Raw genomic sequence first — 24,869 nt, 5'->3', positions numbered from 1 at the left:
ATAAGATGCAATCACATTTCCCCTTACTTTTTGGGAGGGAAAAAGTGAGTCTTATAGAGCAAAAAATACGGTAATTCGAGAACTCACCCCCGACTTTGCATCGTACAATGTGTGCGTGAGGATAATCTTGAAGACAGCATGGGATCGGCTGCTCTCTTCGTTCATGTTGGTGGCGGCGACCGTCCGAGATTTATTGCCTTCGGACATCAGAGACTCTATGTCCTAAACAAAAGACAGATTGTTGGGAATGTAAAAAGGTGAAAAGCTTCTGGGAGATGATATATGATGAATTGAAAAAGATGTTGAGATATACATTTATAAAGAAACCAGAAGCATTTTTACTGGGCATTGTTGGGAGTGATATAAATAGAAAAGAATGCAAGTTGTTTTTATATGCAGTAACAGCAGCTAGAATATTAATGGCCCAAAAATGGAAGCAAGAAGAGTTGCCGACGAAAGAAGAATGGAGGATGAAGTTAATTGACTATGCAGAATTAGACAAACTAACAGGAAGGATCCGAAATTGACATGACCAGAAATTTGCCGAAGACTGGAGTAAATATAGACGACGTTTGTAGGTTTGCAAGAAGTTCTGTGAGGAGTATTATGGGAAGTATTGTTAAAATGATAAGGGGGAGAGCATAGGTTAAGAAAGTTAAAGACAATACAAAATTAAGTAATGCTTAAGAAGGGTGTAAGATGGAGGATCATCAGATGTGCTGATGGAAGTCCAATAAGATTGTATTTGTAATAATCTGTGCGGTATGTTCTATAATTTGTATGCTAAAATCAATAAAAATGTATTTAAAAAAACACCAAAAGACAGATTGAAATGCAAGCGCAGTGAGGATCTGCAGGAAGGCAGGCGCGGCGTGAACACATCAGGGAGAACTGCCTAAATTTGAGCGTGGCTTCACACTTCACACAGCGGTAGCTGCCTGATCCTCACTGCAAACCGGTGCTTGGGATCTCTCCATTAAATCACTGGGTTTCTGTGGATGGGTCAGGACCAAGTAGGCAGTTTGTGCTCCAACTGAAAGCAGATAGCAGCACCAGTGGCACAACTGCTGTTTTCATTAGAGAAAGAAAAGCCATTTAGATTTATGTCCATTCGCATCCAAAAGGTTCATGGAGAGTTAGAAGATATGCTAGGGATCATCTAAGCCAGGAGTCAGCAAACTTTTTCAGCAGGGGGCCGGTCCACTTGCCCTCAGACCTTGAGTGGGGCCGGACTATATTTTGAAAAAAACATAATGAACGAATCCCTATGCCCCACAAATAACCCAGAGATGCATTTTAATTAAAAGGACACATTCTACTCATGTAAAGACATGCTGATTAGCGGACCGTCTGCAGGCCGGATTTAGAAGGCGATTGGGCTGGATCCGGCTTTAGTTTGCCTACCCATGGTCTAAGCCAACTCTCTTACAGTACAGTGGTACCTTGGTTCTCAAACGCCTTGGTACTCAAACAACTTGGAATCCAAACATTACAAACCCAGAAGTAAGTGTTCTGGTTTGCGAACTTTTTTGGGAAGCCGAACGTGCTCCGTTTTGAGTGTTACGCTTCAGTTTTGAGCATTACGCTGAGGTCTGTCTGTTTTTGCTATTTATTTTGTGTTTTTGTTTTTGCTTTGTTTTGTTTTTGCAACTGTGTGGAACCCAGTTCAGCTACTGATTGATTGATTGATTGATTGTGTGACCGAAGTACACAATATGGATCAATGGTCTCATTAGATAGTAAAATTCATGTTAAATTGCTGTTTTAGGGGTTGTTTTTAAAAGTCTGGAACGGATTAATCCTTTTTGCATTACTCCCTATGGGAAAGCGTGCCTTGGTTTTGGAACGCTTTGGTTTTGGAACAGACTTCCGGATCGGATTAAGTTTGAGAACCAAGGTACCACTGTATGCCAGCCATCCCATAAGGGGATCGAACCTGCAACCTTGGCATTATCAGCAAGTTCGATCCCCTTATGGGCAGGCGACCTAAGGGCCATGGGCCGTATGTGGCCAAATCACCTTCTAAATCTGGCCTGCAGACGGTCCAGGAATCAGCATGTTTTTACATGAGTAGAATGTTTCGTTTTACAGTGGTGCCTCGCAAGACGAAATTAATCCGTTCCGTGAGGCTCTTCGTATAGCGGTTTTTTCGTCTTGCGAAGCAAGCCCATTGACAGCTTAACGGATTAGCGCTATTAGCGGTCTAGCGGCTTTTAGCGGATCAGCTGATAAGCGCCTTAGGGCTTAGGAAAAGGGGGGGGAGGGGAAAAAACCCGCAGGAACTCGCAAGACATTTTGTCTTGCGAAGCAAGCCCATAGGGAAATTCGTTTTGCGAAGCGCCTCCAAAACGGAAAACCCTTTCGTCTAGCGGGTTTTCCGTCTTGCGAGGCGTTCGTCTTGCGGGGCACCACTGTATTTAAAATGCATCTCTGGGTTATTTGTGGAGCATAGGAATTCATTCATCCCCCCCAAAAAAAATATAGTCCGGCCCACCACATGGGCTGAGGGACGGTGGACCGGCCCATGGCTGAAAAAGGTTGCTGACCCCTGCTCTAACCTATTGAACTATCAAGGCTGACAGGGCAACTACCGTATTTTTCCATATATAAGACGCCCCCATGTCTAAGATGCCCCCTATTTTGGGGGACTAAATTTAAAGAAAATGAGGGGAGATGGTCGTTAGGGGGAATTGCACGCGTGCCATCACCCCAGCAGGTCCGTTGCTGGGGGTTGGCCAAGTGGGCAGCCGCTCCCCCCACGCCACTGCGGGCAATCACCTGGCTGGTGGCTTCCCCTCCACAAAATGTTCCATAGAGCATGCTCCTCCCACAGCGGCATGGGGGGGGGAGTTGCACTCCCCCTCATTATCCGTGTATAGGAAGACCCCAGTTTTTTGACATGATTTTGTAGTAAAAAAAAAACCTCGTCTAATACATGGAAAAATACGGTGATTTCAGCATTCTTGATTCCATGTCCCTAAAGTGAATCACAGTGAAAATATATTGCACACATGTTTGGGGGGTGCAAGTTGAGGTGAACCCCCCCCCCCCGTATTTACTGAACTCAAATACCACCCCCAACATACTCCGGGTACCACGGATGGGGAGGGGCTTATTGATGCAAACATCTGCTGATTAAGGCTTAGCCAAATGTGCATTTTCTTCTCTCCACGCATTGTTAGATGTTGCAATCAGTGTCTGCGATGCGCATCAGATGTCAAAGCGATAAATAACTACCTGACATTCAGAAGACATCTTAAGGCAGCCCTGTTCAGGGAAGTTTTTAATCTGTGACATTTTAGTGTATTTTTGGTTTTTATGGAAGCCGCCCAGAGTGGCTGGGGAAACCCAGCCAGATGGGCGGGGTACAAATAAATTATTATTATTATTATTATTATTATTATTATTATTATTATTATTGCCAATTGTATATTTTATGCCCTGATTTTACTGCACACTGTTTAGATAGGGCCATGTGAAGCGGTAGAGAAACAACGCCAAACTGCTAATTAATTAATTTATATGCCACTTAATGCCAAAATAGGCTTCTGAGCCACTCACGAGCACAAGAACTGGTTATCCAAGCATGAAAAGGTTGCGTAACGATACAAAAATAAACCTGGAAATGGAAGCAGAAGATGAGGCAGCTCTCAGCTGATCATGGAGAAGGCTGCCCTCAGCTCCTCTTTCCCTTGCTCTCACAGATACAGGGCTGTTCCTTTTTAAAATCCCATTTATTTAATGTTCATTTTAATTATTTATTCCCCACTTTTTTTTAAAAAAAAATGGAAGCATTCTTGAGGCAGCTTACACAGCACGCTGGCGCTTCGTGGAAAGAGCTCTTTCCTCAATATGTGCAGGAAAAAGAAAGCTAGGCTTATCACAGAATCCTAGGATCGGGGAGCTGGAAGGGACCCCAAGTTTCATCTAGTCCAGCCCCTGCAATGCCTGCATCCTGGGAGATGGCCTACCGCAGAGGAGGCGAAAGGAATGGGGCTCTGTTTGCACCAGATATTCAAAGCACACTTGTTGTTGTTTAGTCGTTTAGTCGTGTCTGACTCTTCGTGGCCCCCTGGACCAGAGCACGCCAGGCCCTCCTGTCTTCCACTGCCTCCCGCAGTTTGGTCAAACTCATGCTGGTAGCTTCAAGAACACTGTCCCACCATCTTGTCCTCTGTCGTGCCCTCCTCCTTGTGCCCTCCATCTTTCCCAACATCAGGGTCTTTCCCAGGGAGTCTTCTCTTCTCCTGAGGTGGCCAAAGTACTGGAGCCTCAGCTTCAGGATCTGTCCTTCCAGTGAGCACTCAGGGCTGGTTTCCTTCAGAATGGAGAGGTTTGATCTTCTTGCAGTCCATGGGACTCTCAAGAGTCTCCTCCAGCACCAGAATTCAAAAGCATCCATTCTTTGGCGATCAGCCTTCTTTATGGTCCAGCTCTCACTTCCATACATCACTACTGGGAAAACCAGAGCTTTTACTATACAGTGGTGCCCTGCAAGACGAACGCCTCGCAAGACGGAAAACCCGCTAGACGAAAGGGTTTTCCGTTTTGGAGGCGCTTCGCAAGACGAATTTCCCTATGGGCTTGCTTCGCAAGACGACAGCCCATAGGGAAATCTCCGGGACAGTGGGGAAGCGCAGCGCGTCTTCCCCGCTGTCCTCGGACCTCCTCCGAAGCCTGGCGGCGGGGCGGGGACACCTCCTCCCGCCGCCGGGCTTCGGAAGGATGCCCCGATGCCGGGCAGCGAGGCGGGAAAGTCTCCCCCCGCCGCCCGGCATCGGAACGATGCCCCGATGCCCGGCGGCGAGGCGGGAAAGTCTCCCCCCGCCGCCCGGCATCGGAACGATGCCCCGATGCCCGGCGGCGAGGCGGGAACGCCTCCCCCCGCCGCCCGGCATCGGAACGATGCCCCGATGCCCGGCGGCGAGGCGGGAACGCCTCCCCCCGCCGCCCGGCATCGGAACGATGCCCCGATGCCCGGCGGCGAGGCGGGAACGCCTCCCCCCGCCGCCCGGCATCGGAACGATGCCCCGATGCCCGGCGGTGAGGCGGGAAAGCCTCCCCCCGCCGCCCGGCATCGGAACGATGCCCCGATGCCCGGCGGCGAGGCGGGAACGCCTCCCCCCGCCGCCCGGCATCGGAACGATGCCCCGATGCCCGGCGGCGAGGCGGGAAAGTCTCCCCCCGCCGCCCGGCATCGGAACGATGCCCCGATGCCCGGCGGCGAGGCGGGAAAGTCTCCCCCCGCCGCCGGGCTTCGGAAGGATGCCCCGATGCCGGGCGGCGAGGCGGGAAAGTCTCCCCCCGCCGCCGGGCTTCGGAAGGATGCCCCGATGCCGGGCGGCGAGGCGGGAACGCCTCCCCCCGCCGCCCGGCATCGGAACGATGCCCCGATGCCCGGCGGCGAGGCGGGAACGCCTCCCCCCGCCGCCCGGCTTGGGGCGGGAAAGCCTCCCCCCGCCGCCCGGCATCGGAACGATGTCCCGAAGCCGGGCGGCGGGCCGCGAAGCCTGGGCGCGCTGGCAACTCTCCGCAAGGAGCGCTCCCGCTGCTTGCGGAGAGGTCCGCGAAGCCTGTCCTGGACCTCTTCTGAAGGCAGGCGGGGGGGCAAAAGTCTTTGTCCCCCCTGCTTGCCTTCCCAGGGGCTTTTAAATCGCCCCGGACAGCGGAGAAGTCCTCCGCTGTCCCGGGCGATTTTAAAATGCCCGCCAGAAGAGGTCGGGGGAAGGCGGTTTCCATAGGAACGCATTAATTGATTTTCAATGCATTCCTATGGAAAACCGTGCATCGCAAGACGAAAAAACCGCTAGACGAAGAAAATCACGGAACGGATTAATTTCGTCTTGCGAGGCACCACTGTATGGACCTTTGTTGGCAAGGTGATGTCTCTACTTTTCAAAGCACACAGTTTCCCCCAAAAGAATCCTGGGAACTGTAGTTTGAGGGTGCTGGGAACTGTAGCGCTGTGAAGGGTAAGCAACATGTACAGTCTGGGGCTAGAAAACCCCTGGTTCAAAATCTGACTATGTTTAAAACAATTAGTAAGAAGCCAGAAACATTCCTTTTGGGAATTATAAAAAATGACATCCCAAAAGAGAATCTTTTTATATGCAACAGCTGCCGCAAGGTTATTGATTGCAAAAAATTGGAAATCAGAAGAAGTACCAACATTGAGAGACTGGCAAAATATTTTTTTTGAAATGATTGAATTAGCAAAAAGGACGGCAACAATTAGAACAAAATCTAATCAAAATCTCAAACAGGAATGGAAATGTGTAGAAGAATACATGACCAAAAGATGCTCCAACTGGAATTTATTGGTATGTATAGACTGATTTCACAAAGTTAAGCTAAGTTAAACTAAGCTAAGCAGATATATAAGATTGGGTGTTTAATTATTGAGATACAAAATTACAATCTCAATAATAAAGTTACAAAATAATAACAAGGAAGTCACAGGGCAAGAAATAAGAAACGGATAAATGTTGGTACATAATGAAATGTGAAAATGTGAATTTGCGAATCTAATGTATATGTATCAATATGTAAAGATTTCATATATGTATTGCAACATTAATAATAAATAAAGTGCAAAAAAAATTTAAAAAACCAAAATCTGACTATGCCAGGCAGTCGTTCCTGATCCTTCATGTTGCCCACCTGCCAGATGGTGATAACATCAAAATATAACTCTCTTTCAGGACTGCTGTAAGAATTAGTAAAACAACATACATCTTGTGCTATCCATGGACTCTTGCGGAGAGATGCCGTTTCAAGGGAGCCCTACACAACTCATCTTGCTCCAATTGCCCTTGACCATCACTGGGCACATTCCGTCCCTTATTTTGACAAGTCAGCTGGGTAACAAAACATTAATTCTGAGCAAAGGAAAACATTCTGGCCGCACAGAACAATCCGGCCTCGAAATTAAACAAGCTTCGAGCTCGGAAGATAAACCCCCAACTTAACCCGTCGCGAGAGCTGCTGGGTTGATTCCGTTCTGGGGAACAGTTTCTATCCAAATGCGATTTTGGTTTTAAACGCAGTGTAAGGTAGTCTCTATGGGAATATATTGTATTTAATTATGGGGTATCAGAGTTTTTAGGGGGTTAATCAGGCTGGGGTAGCAGGCTTGTATTGTTTTTAACACTCGATTGGAAGCCGCCCAGAGTGGCTGGGGAAACTCAGCTAGATTGGCGAGGTATAAATAATAAATTATTATCATTATTATTATTAGGGTGGTGCTGTGGGTTAAACCACAGAGCCTAGGACTTGCCGATCAGCGGTTCAAATCCCCGTGACAGGGTGAGCTCCCGTTGCTCGGTCCCTGCTCCTGCCAACCTAGCAGTTCGAAAGCACGTCAAAGTGCAAGTAGATAAATAGGTACCACTCTGGCGGGAAGGTAAATGGCGTTTCCGTGTGCTGCTCTGGTTCGCCAGAAGCGGCTTAGTCATGCTGGCCAAATGACACGGAAGCTGCACGCCGGCGCCCTCGGCCAGTAGAGCGACATGTGCGCCGCAACCCCAGAGTTGGTCACGACTGGATCTAATGGTCAGGGGTCCCTTTACCTTTTAAGGTAATCTCTATGGGAGTATATTGTATTTAATTATGGGATATCAGAGTTTTTCCGGGATTAACCAGGCTGGGATAGCTGGTTTGTTGGTTTTTCGAATGTCTGATGTAGATTTTTTCAGTTTCGTTGTTCTGTATGGGACAATAACAATAAAGATTATCGTATCGTATCGTTCCGCTCAGGGCTTCATTTCCAACTATGCAAAGCACACCCCTTTCCTCCAGAGTAAGCCTGGAGTCCTGGCTCTGCGATCTGGAAGTCCCCCACTTCTCAGTGGTGAAGGAAAGCCACTGTGCATCTGTCCAACGTAAGAACAGGGGGGAGCGTGCTGGATCAGTCCAGTGGTGCCTTGCTCTCACAGCAGTTGACTGGATGCAAGCAGGATATGAACTCAAGAGCCCTCTCCTACCTTTGGGGTTTCCAGAAACTGTTACATGGAAGCATTGCTGTCTCCAGCTGTGGAAGCAGAGCGCAAAGAATGTGGCCGGTAGCCATCCATAGCCCTTTCCTCCGAGCCTGATGAGGAATGGTCGAAGGAGCTGGGTACGTTCAGCCTGGGAAAGAGGAGACTGAGAGGAACTATAATAGTAAAGGTAAAGGGACCCCTGAACATTAGGTCCTGTCGTGGCCGACTCTGGGGTTGCGGCGCTCATCTCGTTTTATTGGCCAAGGGAGCTGGCATACAGCTTCCGGGTCATGTGGCCAGCATGACTAAGCCGCTTCTGGCGAACCAGAGCAGGGCACGGAAACGCCGTTTACCTTTCTGTCAGAGCAGTACCTATTTATCTATTTGCACTGGTGTGCTTTTGAACTGCTAGGTTGGCAGGAGCAGGGACCGAGCAACGGGAGCTCACCCTGTCATGGGGATGTGAACAGCCGACCTTCTGATCGGCAAGTCCTAGGCTCTGTGGTTTAACCCACAGCGCCACCTGCGTCCCTAGGAACTATGATTGCCATCTTCAAATATCTCAAGAGCTGTCACATAGAAGGTGGAGTAAGCTTGTTTTCTCCTGCTCTGGAGGGTAGTACACAAACCAATGGGTTCAAGTTACAAGTCCTACCCTCCAGAGCAAAGAAAATAATCTTTCTCTGTCTTCCATGGGACAGCCCTTAAGATATTTGAAGACGGCTCTCATATCTCCTCGCAGTCTCCTCTTTTCCAGGCTAAACATACCCAGCTTTTTCGACCGTTCCTCATCAGGCTTGGCTTCCAGACCCTTGATCATCTTGGTTGCCCTCCTCTGCGCAACTTCCAACTTGTCAACACCCTTCTTAAATTGTGGCCCCCAGAACTGGAAGTGGCATTGCAGGTGAGTGAATATCGGAGTCAGGAACAAGGAGGGAATTCAGATTTACATTGGGAACAAGGGTGGGAGGAGAATGGCAGTGCCTCTGAGACCCTAACGGGCCACCGTAGAGGCGACATTTAGGGCGGGGGACAGATCCAGCCCCCAAAGAGAACGTCACAGCCATCGTTGCCACTGCAGAAGCAAGTAATGCAGTCCTTGAAGATTGGATCTGATGCCCCTGTGTATCCTGCAGTCTGAGGCAGTCATCTCATCTTGCCTCATGGGTGGGCCGGCACCAGGCAGGCAGATTCAACATAAGGCTGCTTCCTGTGTTTGTGGCTTTGTCTCCTTTTCGTTCTCCACGTGTGGCTGCTGCAAACACAGCCAAGAGGCCCCAGCCGCCTTCCTTGCATGCTAAACTTTCTATAAGTGCTTCAGGCTATCGCTAACATTTCGGCAAACAGTGTGCTCTCGTTCGTTAAACCGGTTTTACAAGATTTATTTATTTTTTGAAGACTGGGAGAATGAAGGCGTTCGAGACCTCTGTGTACGCCTGCGAGAGCATATCATATCCTTAATCCTGGTAGGGCTTGTATACCCAGAGGTGGGCAATACGGAACACCAATCTATGATTAAGGAATAGACTTGCAAATATTCGAGTTTTCCTGAAGCGCAGCCAGGCAGGTGCTGAGGGGAGACATCCCAATCATGGAGGCAGGATACGTATTTAATTTTGTTTTAATTTGTGGCTGATTCATTAAAACCAGATGTCGAAGAGAAAAAGAACTACCAGACTTTTAGAAGACATCTGAAGGCAGCCCTGTTTAGGGAAGCTTTTAATGTTTAACAGACTATTGTATTTTAATATTCCGTTGGAAGTTGCCCAGAATGGCTGGGGAAACCCAGCCAGATGGGTGGGGTATAAATAAATTAACAACAACAACAACAACAACAACAACAACAACTGGGAAAATTGGTAAAAATGATTCTGCAAAAAAACCAAAGCACCACCTAAGTAGTAGTAGTAGTAGTAGTAATAATAATAATAATAATAATAATAATAATAATAATAATAATTTATTTATACTCCGCCCATCTGGCTGAGCTTCCCCAGCCACTCTGGGCGGCTTCCAATCAAGTGTTAAAAACAATACAGCATTAAATATTAAAAACTTCCCTAAACAGGGCTGCCTTCAGATGTCTTTTAAAAAGAAGATAGCTGCTTATTTCCTTCACATCTGAAGGAAGGGTGTTCCACAGGGCAGTCGCCACTACTGAGAAGGCCCTCTGTCTGGTTCCCTATAACCTCACTTCTTGCAATGAGGAAACCGCCAGAAGGCCCTCGGCGCTGGATCTCAGTGTCTGGGCAGAACGATGGAGGTGGAGACGCTCCTTCAGGTATACAGGACAGAAGCCGTTTAGGGCTTGAAAGGTCAGCACCAACACTTTGAATTGTGCTTGGAAATGAACTGGGAGCCAATGCAGATCTCTCAGAACCGGTGTTATGTGGTCCTGGCAGCAGCTCCCAGTCACCAGTCTAGCTGCCGCATTCTGGATTAATTGCAGTTTCCTGGTCACCTTCAAAGGTAGCCCCACGTAGAGCGCATTGCAGTAGCCCAAGCGGGAGATAACTAGAGCATGCACCACTCTTGCGAGACAGTCCGCAGGCAGGTAAACAAGTCCAGCACCTTGTTTACTGGACTGGGACCTTCGCATCTGAACTGCGGCATTGTTATTTTTTTATGTACAGTGGTGCCTCGCAAGACGAAATTAATCCGTTCCGTGAGGCTCTTCGTATAGCTGTTTTTTCGTCTTGCGAAGCAAGCCCATTGACAGCTTAGTGGATTAGCGCTATTAGCGGTTTAGCGGCTTTTAGCGATCAGCTGTTAAGCGGCTTATCAGCGGATCAGCTGATAAGCGGCTTAGCGGCTTAGAAAAAGGAAGGGGGAAAGGGGGAAAAAACCCGCAGGAACTCGCAAGACATTTTCGTCTTGCGAAGCAAGCCCATAGGGAAATTCGTTTTGCGAAGCGCCTCCAAAACAGAAAACCCTTTCATCTAGCGGGTTTTCCGTCTTGCGAGGCGTTCGTCTTGCGGGGCACCACTGTACTGTAAGCAGCTTTGGCTGTTATTGACACAAAACAGTTAGATTTCTTTACCTTGTAACAGGCAACAGCCAGTTTAGAAAGCCCATCCACATAAGGTCCGTAAACGCTGTGCTCTCTGACTTTCAACGACTGTCGACTCCTGTTTCCAAAGCAAGCACAGAGAATAAGGCATTACTCTCCTTGCAAATGTTGGGCCCACGACCCAGACAGCCAAAGCTAAGTGCTACCGATTTCCAACGGGAGAGTTGAGTCATGTGCTTAAACCCTTCCTCCTGAAACCAAAGGATGCTCAGATCAGCTCAGGCCCAGTGTGCTCCAAGTCACAGCACATTTTGCCAACGGATTCCCGCACTTGGTGGAGGGTAGGAATGCAACCACAAAACTTTCTTGAAAAAAAAGATAGAAGAGATAAGAGCTGCGCATTCCTTTCCACGCTAACAGGGAAGTACAGACAAATAACTGTTAACACTTCTTTAGGTTTGAAAGGCATTCGAGTTAACGCAAGGCGACAATTATCATGGGAGGGCTGGGAAGAGGGAAGGTTAAGAGATATTCGCCAAGGACGTAAGTCTGGGGCTACTTAGAATCATAGAATCATAGAGTTGGAAGAGACCACAAGGGCCATCGAGTCCAACCCCCTGCCAAGCAGGAAACACCATCAGAGCACTCCTGACATATGGTTGTCAAGCCTCTGCTTAAAGACCTCCAAAGAAGGAGACTCCACCACACTCCTGGGCAGCAAATTCCACTGTCGAACAGCTCTTACTGTCAGGAAGTTCTTCCTAATGTTTAGGTGGAATCTTCTTTCTTGTAGTTTGGAACCATTGCTCTGTGTCCGCTTCTCTGGAGCAGCAGAAAACAACCTTTCTCCCTCCTCTATGTGACATCCTTTTATATATTTGAACATGGCTATCATATCACCCCTTAACCTCCTCTTCTCCAGGCTAAACATGGAAGTCTAAATGTTTAGATTTCCCTCTCCTTTCATGACTTAGCCTTGACCCTCCAAAGATGAAGTTCTCTGATGCAGAAAGACTGGAACTCCAAATATAAGCAATTGCACGAGCTTTTATTACAGTGTGTTGCTGTTGTTAGACGTGACTGCATTGTTTTCGTAATTCTAAATTATTCAAAACTGTTTTTAAGGCTGTGTTTTAAATTGCTGTAACCCGACCCGGGACCTTAGGGTGGAGGGCAGGTAATACATTTAAATAATTATAATAGTAATAATAATAATAACAACAACAGGCAGCCCAAACAGGTAAGTCAATCGCTTCTCTCCCAGCACCATGGTCTCAATCTGATTTGAGAGGAGTGGAGTTGCAATTAAAGAGAAAAAGAAAGTGAAACATGGAGATCCCAGTTACAGATCTGCCACATTAACTGCAGTTCTGACTAGACGTACTAGGAATGCATGAAACTGTCTTCTACCACCAGTCCACCTATCTCAGTATTGTCTACACTGGCTGTCAGAGGCTCTCCAGTAAGGGTGGGAGATATATTGATATATCGTCCAAAACCAGTTTCAAGTCCGTATCACGATACTGATTTCATAGTTTTGACCTAGCAATGTACGGCAAATCATGGTGTGTCTGTGTGCTATGTAAAATCAGGACGCGGGAAAAACCGTGAAGCCAGCCAATGTCTCTACATAGAAGACATTTGAAGGCAGCCCTGTTTAGGGAGGTTTTTAATGTTTGATGTTTTATCGTGCTTTTCATATTCTGTTGGGAGCCGCCCAGAGGGGTTGGGGAAACCCAGCCAGATGGGCGGGGGGGGGATTATTAATAGTTCCATCCTTATTTCAGACATTGCAATATACAGTCGTACCTTGGAAGTTGAACGGAATCCGTTCCAGAAGTCCGTTTGACTTCCAAAACGTTCGGAAACCAAGGCGCGGCTTCCTGCAGCCAATAGGAAGCTGCGGAACCTGCGTCAGACGTTCGGGTTCCAAAGAATGTTCACAAACTAGAACGCTCACTTCCGGGTTTGCGGCGTCCAGGAGCCAAAACATTTGAGTCGCAAGGCGAAGTTCGACTTCCCAGGTACGGCTGTATAAGTATATTGCAATGTTTGGCTGGTGATAGATCACAATGCTGAAAACCCAATACAGTGTTACCTCTGGTTGCGAACAGGATCCGTTCCGGAACCCTATGTGCTACCCGAGCAGAACGCCACCCGTGTCTGCGGGTCGCGATTCGCCACTTCTGCGCATGCGCGTGATGTCATTTTGAGTGTCTGCGCATGGGCGAGCAGCGAAACCCAAAAGTAACCCAGTTACAGATAGGTAGCCGTGTTGGTCTGCCATAGTCAAAACAAAACAAATTCCTTCCAGTAGCACCTTAAAGACCAACTAAGTCAGTTCTTGGTATGAGCTTTCGTGTGCATGCACACTTATCTGAAGTATCTGAAGAAGTGTGCATGCACACGAAAGCTCATACCAAGAACTGACTTAGTTGGTCTTTAAGGTGCTACTGGAAGGAATTTGTTTTGTTTTGCCAAAAGTAACCCGTTCTGTTACTTCCGGGTCGTCGTGGGACGCAACCTGAAAACGCTCAACCTGAAGTGTCTTTAACCCGAGGTATGACTGTATTGCTTAGCTCTACTCTGCAGGAGTCCTGCGATGGCTCTGCAGCCCCACCCCAAAATGCTGAGGATATTTCTCAAGCAAAGCACACACCCTCTGCTACGGAGGGCTGGCCCTCCCAGCTAAGTGAAAACTGTCCATTTTGTTCAGAGAAATACACATTCGTTCAGCTGGCCCCTCCGAAGGCATGCCTTGAGAAAAGGCAGGCTTTCACCGCCTGGCTCAATAGGTTGCTGGTCACCTCGATTGCTGTTCCACCTTACCCCTTTGGGTCCAGCAGGTCCCGGACTTTCTCGTTGTAAATCTCCATGTATGAAACCTCCACTTTGAAACTCTGCTCTTCGTTCTCCTCTTTCTGGGCCCTTTCAAAGAGGGTGCTGCACAGGCGAGGGATTAGTCCAGGCTGGTCAGCTGTGCCCATCATGGTATAAGACTTTCCGGACCCTGCGGAAAAAGGGAAGACGCGCTTTAGGAGGAAGGGAGGAGAACGCCAGCGGATAGGCAGAAAGGGAGAATTTCAGGGTGGCTTCGTAAACGAGCCACCAAGGAGACCGGCCAAAAAAAAAAGGAGTGTTCTAGATTTGCAGGTGGGAAGGTGAAACAAAACTACAGTCATACCTTATGTTACATCTGCTTCATGTTGTGTTCTTTCAGGTTACGTCCCACGGTGACCCGGAAGTACTGGAAAGGGTTACTTCCGGGTTTCACCGCTCGCGCATGCGTAGAAGCGCAAAATGACATCATGCGCATGCGAAGAAGTGGCAAATCGCAACCCACACGTGCACAGACGTGCCGCTGCGGGTTGTGTTCTTTTCATGTTGTGAACAGGCCTCTGGAACGGATCCCGTTCACAACCAGAGGTACCACTGTACACCAAATTCCTGGAAGAAATTCCACAGAAAGACGTATGCTTCCGCAAACGTTAATGTGCAGTTGTACCTCCGCTTACGTATCCCTCTGGAAACGTGAACTTCGGGATGCAAACTCGGCAAACCCAAAGTATTTTTCCAGGTATCGCCACATGCCATGCGCATGTGCAGAAGCGCTCAACACGTCGTGCGCATGCGCAGAGGCGCTAAACCACACCGCGCGCGTGCGCAGAAGCGGTCCTCCGGTTGCAAATTCCTCGGAATGAGGCCAGACCTGCGGAACGGATCCCATTCGCAACCGGGGGTACCACTGTACTGATCTCTGGCATTTCCTGCTGTAGTCGCAGCTAGACTGGTGACTGGTCACCTCTGCTATCACCTACGCAGGCTCATCCCAGAAGCAGAACTATATGAAAATGATGTATAAATGGTATCTATCACCGGTTAAACTGGCAAAAATGTATAAAAATGAAAAGAGTGTTGGAGATGTGAAAGAAAAGGTACATTTTATCACATGTGGTGGGATTGTAAAAAGATAAAAGCCTATTGGGAAATGATATATAATGAACTGAAGAAAATGTTGAAAATAACTTTTGTAAAAAAACAACAACCAGAAGCCTTTTTACTAGGTATTTTAGGCCAAGATATACCGAAAGAAAAGAGGACTTTATTTATGGATGCCACTACGGCAGCAAGAATGCACAAAACTGGAAGACTGGAAAAATACCAACGTAAGAAGAATGGTAAGAGAAGTTGATGAACTATGCAGAACTGGCAAAAACGACAGACAGACTAAGAGAAAAGGACAACAGCGATTTTGAGAAAGAATGGGAACCATTTATATTATACTTGCAGAAACAAAGAAAGTCTGTAGACTTGATGGCAGGATTTAAATAAACATTCACACTATTAGTCTTAGAAAATGTCTAGAAGATAGAGAAATATTATGGTGTATTTACTTTTATGTTTTTAGGCTTGATGTTATGTTATTAATAACTTTTTCTGTTAGGAGGTAGCAAAGTGGGTGAAAAGAGAAAGAAATCAAAAGCGGAAGTTGGGGGAAGCCCTGGAGGGGAGGGAGGGAGGAATATATAGTAAATGTTAAGACATTGAGGTGTATGTAATGAATGAAAAAGAAAAATGAATAAAAATTTATATATTAAAAAAGAGCAAAACCCTGAACGGAGCACAGTTTTCAGTCCCAGAGAAGCACAGTCCACGTGGGAATCAATGGCCAACTGCTCAGCAAAGGAGGATCTGCCTGTCTCTCTCTAGCCCTATCCTGAATCCTGTCCCTTGCGGCTGCGCTAAATCAGCCTTCCTCAATCTTGGGTTCCCAGATGTTGTGGGACTACAACTCCCATCATCCATAGTCACCAGGGGCAGCAGTCAGGGATGATGGGAGTCGTAGTCCGGCAACCTGGGTGGTGGTGGTGGTGGTGGTAGGGTCTAACCAAACTGCCAAAGCGTAATCTCATATAATCAGAAACTTTATTATTTTATTTTATTTTTCCATCCTCCCAAGGGGCAGGCGCTTACCGGTCTGTCCATAGGCGAAGATGCAGGCGTTGTAGCCTTCAAAAGCGTTCTGGAGAATGTTCTCCCCAAGGCACTTGAAAACAACGTCTTGGCCTAAAATTAGAACAAAAAGATTCAAACGGCTCGGCCAGAAGAGGAAGAAGTCGTAAACCTCCTTTGATAAGGCCCTCCAGGACTTCAAAACACGCCGCAAGACGCATCATATGAGAACTGTTAACGTCTTTCATGTGTGTCCAAAGCAAATGAAGCCTTTAAGGACGGAAACTGCAGGGCTGATCTTTATTCTGATCGCGCTGAAGTCTCCCGTAAGTCCCTTTTGTGTTAATCTGCGTTTACACCAACGCAGAATGGATCACAAGAAGGCAGTGTACGGACTTGGGACTGCGGGCCCTCTTTCTTGGGATTTAGTACACCTTTCCTCCAAGGAAGTCTCGGAGGGAGGGGAAGGGCTATGTGGTTTTGCCCTCACCCACTACCCTGCTAGGGACGCGGGTGGCGCTGTGGGTTAAACCACAGAGCCTAGGACTTGCCAATCAGAAGGTCGGCGGTTCGAATCCCCGCAACAGGGTGAGCTCCCGTTGCTCAGTCACTGCTCCTGGCAACCTAGCAGTTCGAAAGCACGCCAGTGCAAGTAGATAAATAGGTACCACTCCAGCGGGAAGGTAAACAGCGTTTCCGTGCGCTGCTCTGGTTTGCCAGAAGTGGCTTAGTCATACTGGCCACATGACCTGGAAGCTGTACGCCGGCTCCCTTGGCCACTAAAGCAAGATGAGCGCCACAATCCCAGAGTCGGTCACGACTGGACCTAATGGTCAGGGGTCCCTTTACCTTTACCTTACTGCCCTGCTAGGAAGGCCAAACTGAGAGATAGCTGCTGGCCAAAGGTCTTCCAGGGAGCTTGGCAAACCAGAGCAGGGAATTTGAACCCGGGTCTCCCAGGTTCAGCTCCACCCATTAGGCCACACTGTTTCTTTGTGTCTGAATCCAGTCTGAGCTACAGATAAACTCATCTTTCAGCGCCTGACCGTAAAAGAACCAAGGCTGAGGAAATGTAAGGAAGATGTGTAAGTATTATCATTACAGTGGTACCTCAGGTTAAGTACTTAATTCGTTCCAGAGGTCTGTTCTTAACCTGAAACTGTTCTTAACCTGAAGCACCACTTTAGCTAACGGGTCCTCCTGCTGCCGCCGTGCCACTGGAGCATGATTTCTGTTCTCATCCAGAAGCAAAGTTCTTAACCTGAAGCACTATTTCTGGGTTAGTGGAGTCTGTAACCTGAAGCGTATGTAACCTGAGGTACCACTGTAGTATTATTATTTCATTATTTATAATAATAATAATAAATAATAATAATAATAATAAATAACAACATATTATTTTTATATTATTATTGTTGTTGTTGTTTTGTTGTTGTTGTTGTTGTTATTGTTATTATTATATAATTTATAATATAATAATAAGACCACTTCCTCTTGCTCAATGGAAGTGCCTGCTTTTTTTCCTAAGAAAATTAAAATTAAAATGGTTTGTCCGTTGCCCTGCAGGCTTTTAAGCAAATCCTTGTGATCATACAGAGCCTATACAAAAACAGGGGATGTGGAAAACTAGAGTTTAAGAAAACATGGTCGCTTACCTTGGCTGCCCATGCCTGCATCAGTGCGCAGCCAAACTTGGTAAGATTTAGTCTTTTAGTCTTTTAACTTTTGGAAGCAACTTGGGAAGGGCAAATTTTGAGCTGGGAAAAGGATGACTGGGGAAATGTTCAGGAGCCCCTTTGCCCCACCCATCATTCCTCTGCTCAGACTGGTGATTTCTCAGGAAGTAACAGGAGACTCCATGCTGGTATGAACCCAGATAATTTTCAGTCTCTGCTGTGAATCTCCATGTTAACCCTTAAGGGGGGGCACAGACTCTCTGGGGCATGGGTAGGCAAACTAAGGCCCGGGGCCCGGATGCGGTCCAATCGCCTTCTCAATCCGGCCAGCGGACGGTCCGGGAATCAGCATGTTTTCACATGAGTAGAATGCGTCCTTTTATTTAAAATGCATCTCTGGGTTATTTTGTGGGGCCTGCCTGGTGTTTTTACATGAGTAGAATGTGTGCTTTTATTTAAAATGCATCTCTGGGTTATTCAAACGGATTAAGTTTGAGAACCAAGGTACTACTGTGGTTGGTCAAGGGAGCCGTGGACTCAAAAAGGTTGAAAACCTCTGGCCTAGCAGACTGACTTTCTGAAACTGACTTTTAAACTAAGCCTACCCCTCAAGACAAATATTCTGCTCCATGTCTAGGCAGAGCCAGCAGAAAACCCCAGAAAGTTCAGATAATAATGAGCTAGATGGACAAATAGCCTGACTTGGTACAACTTAGGTTCTTCTGTTCCTTGCTAGATCAGTATTAGGTCTGTATCTCAACCCTGAAATACTACCTGCATATTTTTCCTTGACAGCTTCGTCCATAGACCAGAAGCAGTGATCGTAGGCAAAGACCTGCGGAGAGACAAACCAGAGACATCTTATGAAAGTCTTACTTTTACGAGGTGAACAATCCAAGCAGCTTAACAGGCCATACGGAAAACAGACATCCAGCTTTCAAGACACGGTTGTCCAACGATAAGTTTAGGATGTGTATGGTTCCTGCTCAGCAGCTAAACTTCAAAAGGGGCTGTGTATTTCGAATTAACCGAAGCAGCACTCTTCTATCACAGAGTTTCCCAAACTTGGGTCTCTGGCTGTTTTTTCAGACTACAGTTCCCATCATCCCTGCCCAATGGTCCTGCTAGCTAGAGATGATAATAATAATAATAATAATAATAATAATAATAATAATAATAAATTTTATTTATACCCCGCCCTCCCCAGCCAAGACTCAGGGCGGCTAACACCCAATATAAAAACAAATTGATTGAAATGCAATCTAAAAACAAGATTAAAATACAACATTAAAACATTAAAATACAGCCTCATTTTAATGGAAACTCAAATCAAAAAAAATTTGATTTGAGTTTCCAAGTCTTCACCAAGGCTAACTTTCCAGACTGGTCCTACGTGGGCCAGAAAAAAGCCAGGGAAGTCCCCAATCACAGAAGGAGAAAGGAAAAAAGAAGAGGGTGAGGTAATCAGATTGATTCCAAGCCGAAGGCCAGGCAGAACAATTCTGTCTTACAGGCCCTGCAGAAAGAAATCAGATCCCGCAGGACCCTGGTCTCATGAGACAGAGCGTTCCACCAGGCTGGAACCAGTGTTGAAAAGTCCCTGCCTCTGGTTGAGGCTAATCTGACTTCCTTAGGGCCTGGGAGCTCTAGGGTGTTGCTATTTATGGACCTTAAGGTCCTCCGTGGGGCATATCGGGAGAGGCGGTCCCGTAGGTATGAGGGTCCTAGGCCGTGAAGGGCTTTAAAGGTCAAAACCAGCACCTTAAACCTGACCCTGTACTCCACTGGGAGCCAGTGCTGATGGGAGTTGTAGTCCAAAAGCAACTGGAGACCCAAGTTTGGGAAACCCTGTTTGATCAGATGCTGTTGGGACTCCATCATCCACAGCTAGCTTAGTCACTGCCTGGGGAAGATGGAAGTTGTAGTCTGCAAACATCTGGGTTGGTCGGCTTAACTGCTGCCAACATTCCATGTAGGTTGCTGACAACTAACCTGTGGTCTTCCAGATGTTGCAAAGTTACAACTCCCATCAGTCCGGCATTGACCAATGCTCTTGGCCCAGTATACCTGAAGGAGCGTCTCCCCCCCCCCAATCATCCAGCCCAGACACTGAGGTCCAGCGCTGAGCGCCTTCTGGCAGTTCCCTCCCTGCGAGAAGCCAAGTTACAGGGAACCAAGCAGAGGGCCTTCTCTGTGGTGGCACCCACCCTGTGGAATGCCCTCCCACCAGATGTCAAAGAAATAAACAACAATTTGACTTTCAGAGGACATCTGAAGGCAGCCCTGTTTAGGGAAGTTTTTAACGTTTGATGTTTTATCGTGTTTTTAATATTCTGCTGGGGGCCGCCCAGAGTGCCTGGGGAAACTCAGCCAGATGGGCAGGGTAAAAATAATAAATTGTTGTTGTTGTTGTTGTTGTTGTTGTTGTTGAGTTGGAGTTTAACAACTGGGGACCCAGACTTGGAATAATGCTAGACTAGAGGTTGATGAACTGGCAATGCCAATTCTTGGGGCAATTCCTCCCTGTGTCTATTTTACAGCAAGATTTTAGGGGCTCCCTGCTACCCAGGCTCAATCTGGCAGGGACCAGTGTTGACAGCAGCAACCCGCACGCCTGGAATCTGCAGTCTGATGCACTTCTGCAGCCTTTCAGAAATGCACTGAGAAAGTGAGTGAGGATGAGAGAGTAGTAGTAGTAATAATAATAATAATAATAATAATATAATAATAATAATAATAAATAATTTATTTATACCCCACCCATCTGGCTGGGTTTCCCCAGCCACTCTGGGTGGCTTCCAGCAGAATATTAAAATACAATAGTCCGTCAAACATTAAAAGCTTCCCTAAACAGGGCTGCCTTCAGATGTCTTCTAAAAATCTATGTTTTGTTTTTCTCTTTGACATCTGGTAGGAGGGCGTTCCACAGGGCGGGTGCCACTACCGAGAAGGCCCTCTGCCTGAGAGAAGAAGAAGAAGGAGTTTGGATTTGATATCCCGCTTTATCACTACCCGAAGAAGTCTCTAAGCAGCTAACATTCTCCTTTCCCTTCCTCCCCCACAACAAACACTCTGTGAGGTGAGTGGGGCTGAGAGACTTCAGAGAAGTGTGACTGGCCCAAGGTCACCCAGCAGCTGCATGTGGAGGAGCAGGGAATCGAACCCGGTTCCCCAGATTACGAGTCCACCGCTCTTAACCGCTACACCACACTGGCTCTTACAACTGAGAACAACTGAGATGTGTGCTCACCACACAACTCCACCCCAATAACAAAAAATCATTGACCAAAGCTTCCATGAGGATACGTTCCCACATACTCTAAAGCACCCACTCGTTTCCCTAGTCATAGAATTGCAGAGTTGGGAGGGACCACGAGGGTCATCCAGTCCCACCCCCTACAATGTGGCCATTCAAGGCTGTTTTGCCACCCCTTTGGGGCCTGCAACTTCTTTAAAATGCTGCAAAGGAAACTGTCCGAAAATAAAACCTTTGGAGAAGAGGAAAGGGAACAGATCCAGAAGAGAGACAGAGAGCAACTGCAACGTTCCAGCGCTGTGCAAACGGGAGGAAACGATTCGTGTGGTTTAATAAGAAGAAGAAAAAACCCACACACAACACAATCTTTCATCCACAACCCCCAGCGTTCAGTGTGTGACCATGCTGTCATTTGTTCCTGTGACTCATATCTTGGCTGCCAATGGTGCTTCGGGAGAGAAGAGCTTTTAATGTTTTGTTTCCCCTTCCTTGCACAGTAGCAGCGAGCACATTTAGAAAGAAAAGTGGTAAATATTTTTTTCTGCACAGAATCCAAAGGCAAATAAATATCAGGATTCCCCCACACCCCCCCAACACACACACACACCCCAGGCTCCAAAGTGCAATTGGAAAAGACTTACCTTGGGTTGGCTCCTACAGTTCAGAAACGGGAACATCGCGGGACATGCAAGGAAAAAGAGAAGAAGAAGAAGAAGAGTTTGGATTTGATATCCCGCCTTTCACTCCCTTTAAGGAGTCTCACAGTGGCTCACAATCTCCTTTTCCCTTCCTCCTCCACAACAAACACTCTGTGAGGTGAGTGGGGCTGAGAGACTTCACAGAAGTGTGACTGGCCCAAGGTCACCCAGCAGCTGCATGTGGAGGAGCGGAGACTCGAACCCGGTTTCCCAGATTAGGAGACTACCGCTCTTAACCACTACACCACACTGGCTCCCAGTGTGGTAGAGAAGGTAGGGAGGTAGGGAGAGAAGGAAAATAACTGGTTAACACCTTGCTCGCTCGCTCTTTTTTCGTAAGTGCAAAAGAAATCACAAGTTAAAAAATGCACAAGACAACAGTTCTGGTCAATGACGCAGATACACATCTTCAAAGGTATTCACCTTAATATCACTTTCAATAATCAGGTTTTTTTTCTGCAAATATGCTGGCTTGTCAGGAGAAAGGCATTTCCGCACACAGTATAGAGTTCAAGAAGAGACGAGTAAAAGACTTACGGCGCATTACACCCAAGTAAATAGATACACTGGTACCTCCGGTTACGAACTTAATTCGTTCCGGAGTTCCGTTCTTAAGCCAAAACCGTTCTTAACCTGAGGCGCACTTTTGCTAATAGCGCCTCCCGCTGCCGCCGGCGCGCGACTTCCACTCGCATCTGAGGGCAAAGTTTGCAACAAGGGGCATCTGCTTCCGGGTTAGCGGAACACGAGGTTCCACTGTATAGGATCACAGATACGAGAGGGTCAAGATTCCACAGATTTTGCAGAAATCCAAATCCTGAAAGTTGGGCTGGGCGATATCTGGTTTCCAACATCGCAATACAGTGGTGCCTCGCAAGACGAAATTAATCTGTTCTGTGAGTCTCTTCGTCTAGCGGTTTTTTCATCTTGCGAAGCAAGCCCATTGATGGCTTAGCGGATTAGCGCTATTAGCGCTATTAGCGGCTTTTAGCGGCTTTTCAGCTTAGCGGATAAGCGGCTTAGAAAAAGGGGGGGAGGGGAAAAACCCGCAGGAACTCGCAAGACATTTTCGTCTTGCGAAGCAAGCCCATAGGAAATTTGTTTTGCGAAGCACCTCCAAAACGGAAAACCCTTTCGTCTAGCGGGTTTTCCGTCTTGCGAGGCGTTCGTCTTGCGGGGCACCACTGTACATCACCAGCTAAACATAGCGATGTACAGTGGTACCTCGGGTTAGGAACTTAATTCGTTCCAGCGGTCTGTTCTTAACCTGAGACTGTTCTTAACCTGAAGCACCACTTTAGCTAATGGGGCCTCCTGCCACCGCCGTCATGCAATTTCTGTTCTCATCCTGAAGCAAAGTTCTTAACCCAAGGTACTATTTCTGGGTTAGCGGAGTCTGTAACCTGAAGCGTCTGTAACCTGAAGCGTCTGTAACCCGAGGTACTACTGTACCGATATATCGCGATGTCTGAAATAAGGATGGAGCTATGCAGAGGCACTGGCTGGCTTCACTGTTTCCCCTACATTGTGATTTTTGCGTAACACAAACACACACACATCATGATTCACAATATATTGCTAGGTCAAGAATGATGAAACCAGTATCATGGCTATGGATAGTGTTGGTTTTGACCTTTAAAGCCCTAAACGGCCTCGGCACAGTATTAATGAAGGAGCGTCTCCACCCCCCATCGTTCTGCTGAGACACTGAGGTCCAGCTCCGAGGGCCTTCTGGTGGTTCCCTCACTGCGAGAAGTGAGGTTACAGGGAACCAGGCAGAGGGCCTTCTCGGTGGTGGCGCCCGCCCTGTGGAACGCCCTCCCATCGGTTGTCAAGGAAATAAGCAGCTATCTGACTTTTAGAAGACACCTGAAGGCAGCCCTGTTCAGGGAAGTTTTTAATGTGTGACATTTTAATGTATTTTTAATCTTTTTTGGAAGCTGCCCAGAGTGGCTGGGGAAACCCAGCCAGATGGGTGGGGTACAAATTATTATTATTATTATTATTATTATTATTATTATTATTATTATTGACTTCAAAACGGTTTTGAACGGCATATTGATATATTGCCCAGCCCTGCTTGCAAGAAGATTAGTCTCCAAAGTATGCTCTCAATTTTGTGTGTGTCGTTGCCTCACAATTTATTATATTTTCACCCTGCTTTTCTGGGAAAGCGCTGACCACCTCTCCTGCGGCAAGCAGTTTGCGGAAATCCGAATGCCATTCCCAATGTGAGATAACCATGATGAGACTGCAGGGTGGTTGGGGGGAAGAGGAACCAGCAATATTAGCGACAAAACACCCCGGCATCTTCCCCCATCAGGTGTAAGGAGACTGACCCTGACATTTCCCAGCCGCCTCTGGCCAGCAGGAGTGGGTGGGAAAGCGAGACAGGGAGAGTCGCAGGAATAAAACATGAATTGCAGATCCTCTCTCGCTGCCCGCTTGAGCTTAGAAGGGGAGGCGGCATTCAGCTCTTGAGGTATCTGTTTCGCTTGGACTGTCTCCTGGCACAATGATCTGACCTTGACCGCTGCTGCTCTGCTCTTACCCGATTAAGAGTCAAGAGACACACAGAGAAAAGCACCGTAATAGCAGCGCTGGTAAGGCGCAGCGCTAGGAACGTGGCAAAGACGGAGCAAACTTCGTGCCTCCAAGAAAAGTGGAAGACTGGGGGCTTTTGCGTAACTGAAGTTTGTTGTGCGGTCTGTTACAACAAAAATGTGGTTCGCGATAACTATGGCTAATTTCAAAGACGCCGGCATCAAACAGCGGTTTCTGAAGCTGGCTTTTATAGATGTATTTCTCTATTGGCGGGGAGGGGATTATAACACCAGCGTTAAGGGGCAAAAACCATCATAGTGGCAAATAGCATAAAAGGAACTGTAGAATGTACATTCCCAAGGAAAGCACAAAATGTGTCGCAAATCTGCAGATCATCTTAATACATCGACACAGCAGATTTAACCCTCGGGAAAGACTAGGCGAAGAGATGAGTTTTAAGCAGGCTTTTTGAAATTAACTGTGGTTAGCCTTAACAGCAATTCTGGGTTCGAAAGGCACAGTAAACCATGGTTAGCTAAAAGCAGTAGTGGAAGCTGCCGAATTTCTCCTCTCAGTTGTGTGGGACAAGGAGACGTGAAAGGCCAGGAAAGACCCACTGTGGCTCATGCACGCCACTCTAAACCATGGTTTATCCTGATGCACAAGCACGGCTCATGTGACCGAAGCAGGAAGTGCGACGAGATCTGCACAATTCACACCAGCCCATTTGAAACTTGCCTTTCAATGCAGCTG

At 47.3% G+C, this 24,869-nt stretch overlaps 1 protein-coding gene across 1 annotated transcript in view; it reads right to left on the bottom strand.

Moving 5' to 3' along the window:
• The window catches only part of KIF13B (kinesin family member 13B), a 191,009-nt gene that overhangs the window by 108,331 nt on the left and 57,809 nt on the right, over window positions 1-24,869 (bottom strand). The window contains exons 3-8 of the mRNA XM_081855981.1: window positions 21,516-21,528; window positions 18,393-18,453; window positions 15,964-16,056; window positions 13,819-13,999; window positions 11,020-11,107; window positions 88-222 (exon numbers count right to left, since the gene is read on the bottom strand). Coding sequence (XP_081712107.1) covers window positions 88-222; window positions 11,020-11,107; window positions 13,819-13,999; window positions 15,964-16,056; window positions 18,393-18,453; window positions 21,516-21,528 — 571 coding nt within the window. The remainder of the gene's footprint in view (window positions 1-87; window positions 223-11,019; window positions 11,108-13,818; window positions 14,000-15,963; window positions 16,057-18,392; window positions 18,454-21,515; window positions 21,529-24,869) is intronic.

This window comes from Podarcis erhardii (assembly GCF_964252035.2).
Source record: "Podarcis erhardii genome assembly, chromosome: 3".
NCBI lineage: Eukaryota > Metazoa > Chordata > Lepidosauria > Squamata > Lacertidae > Podarcis > Podarcis erhardii.
Note: the sequence above shows the minus strand (reverse complement) of the source record. Positions and strands in the feature narration are given on the sequence as shown.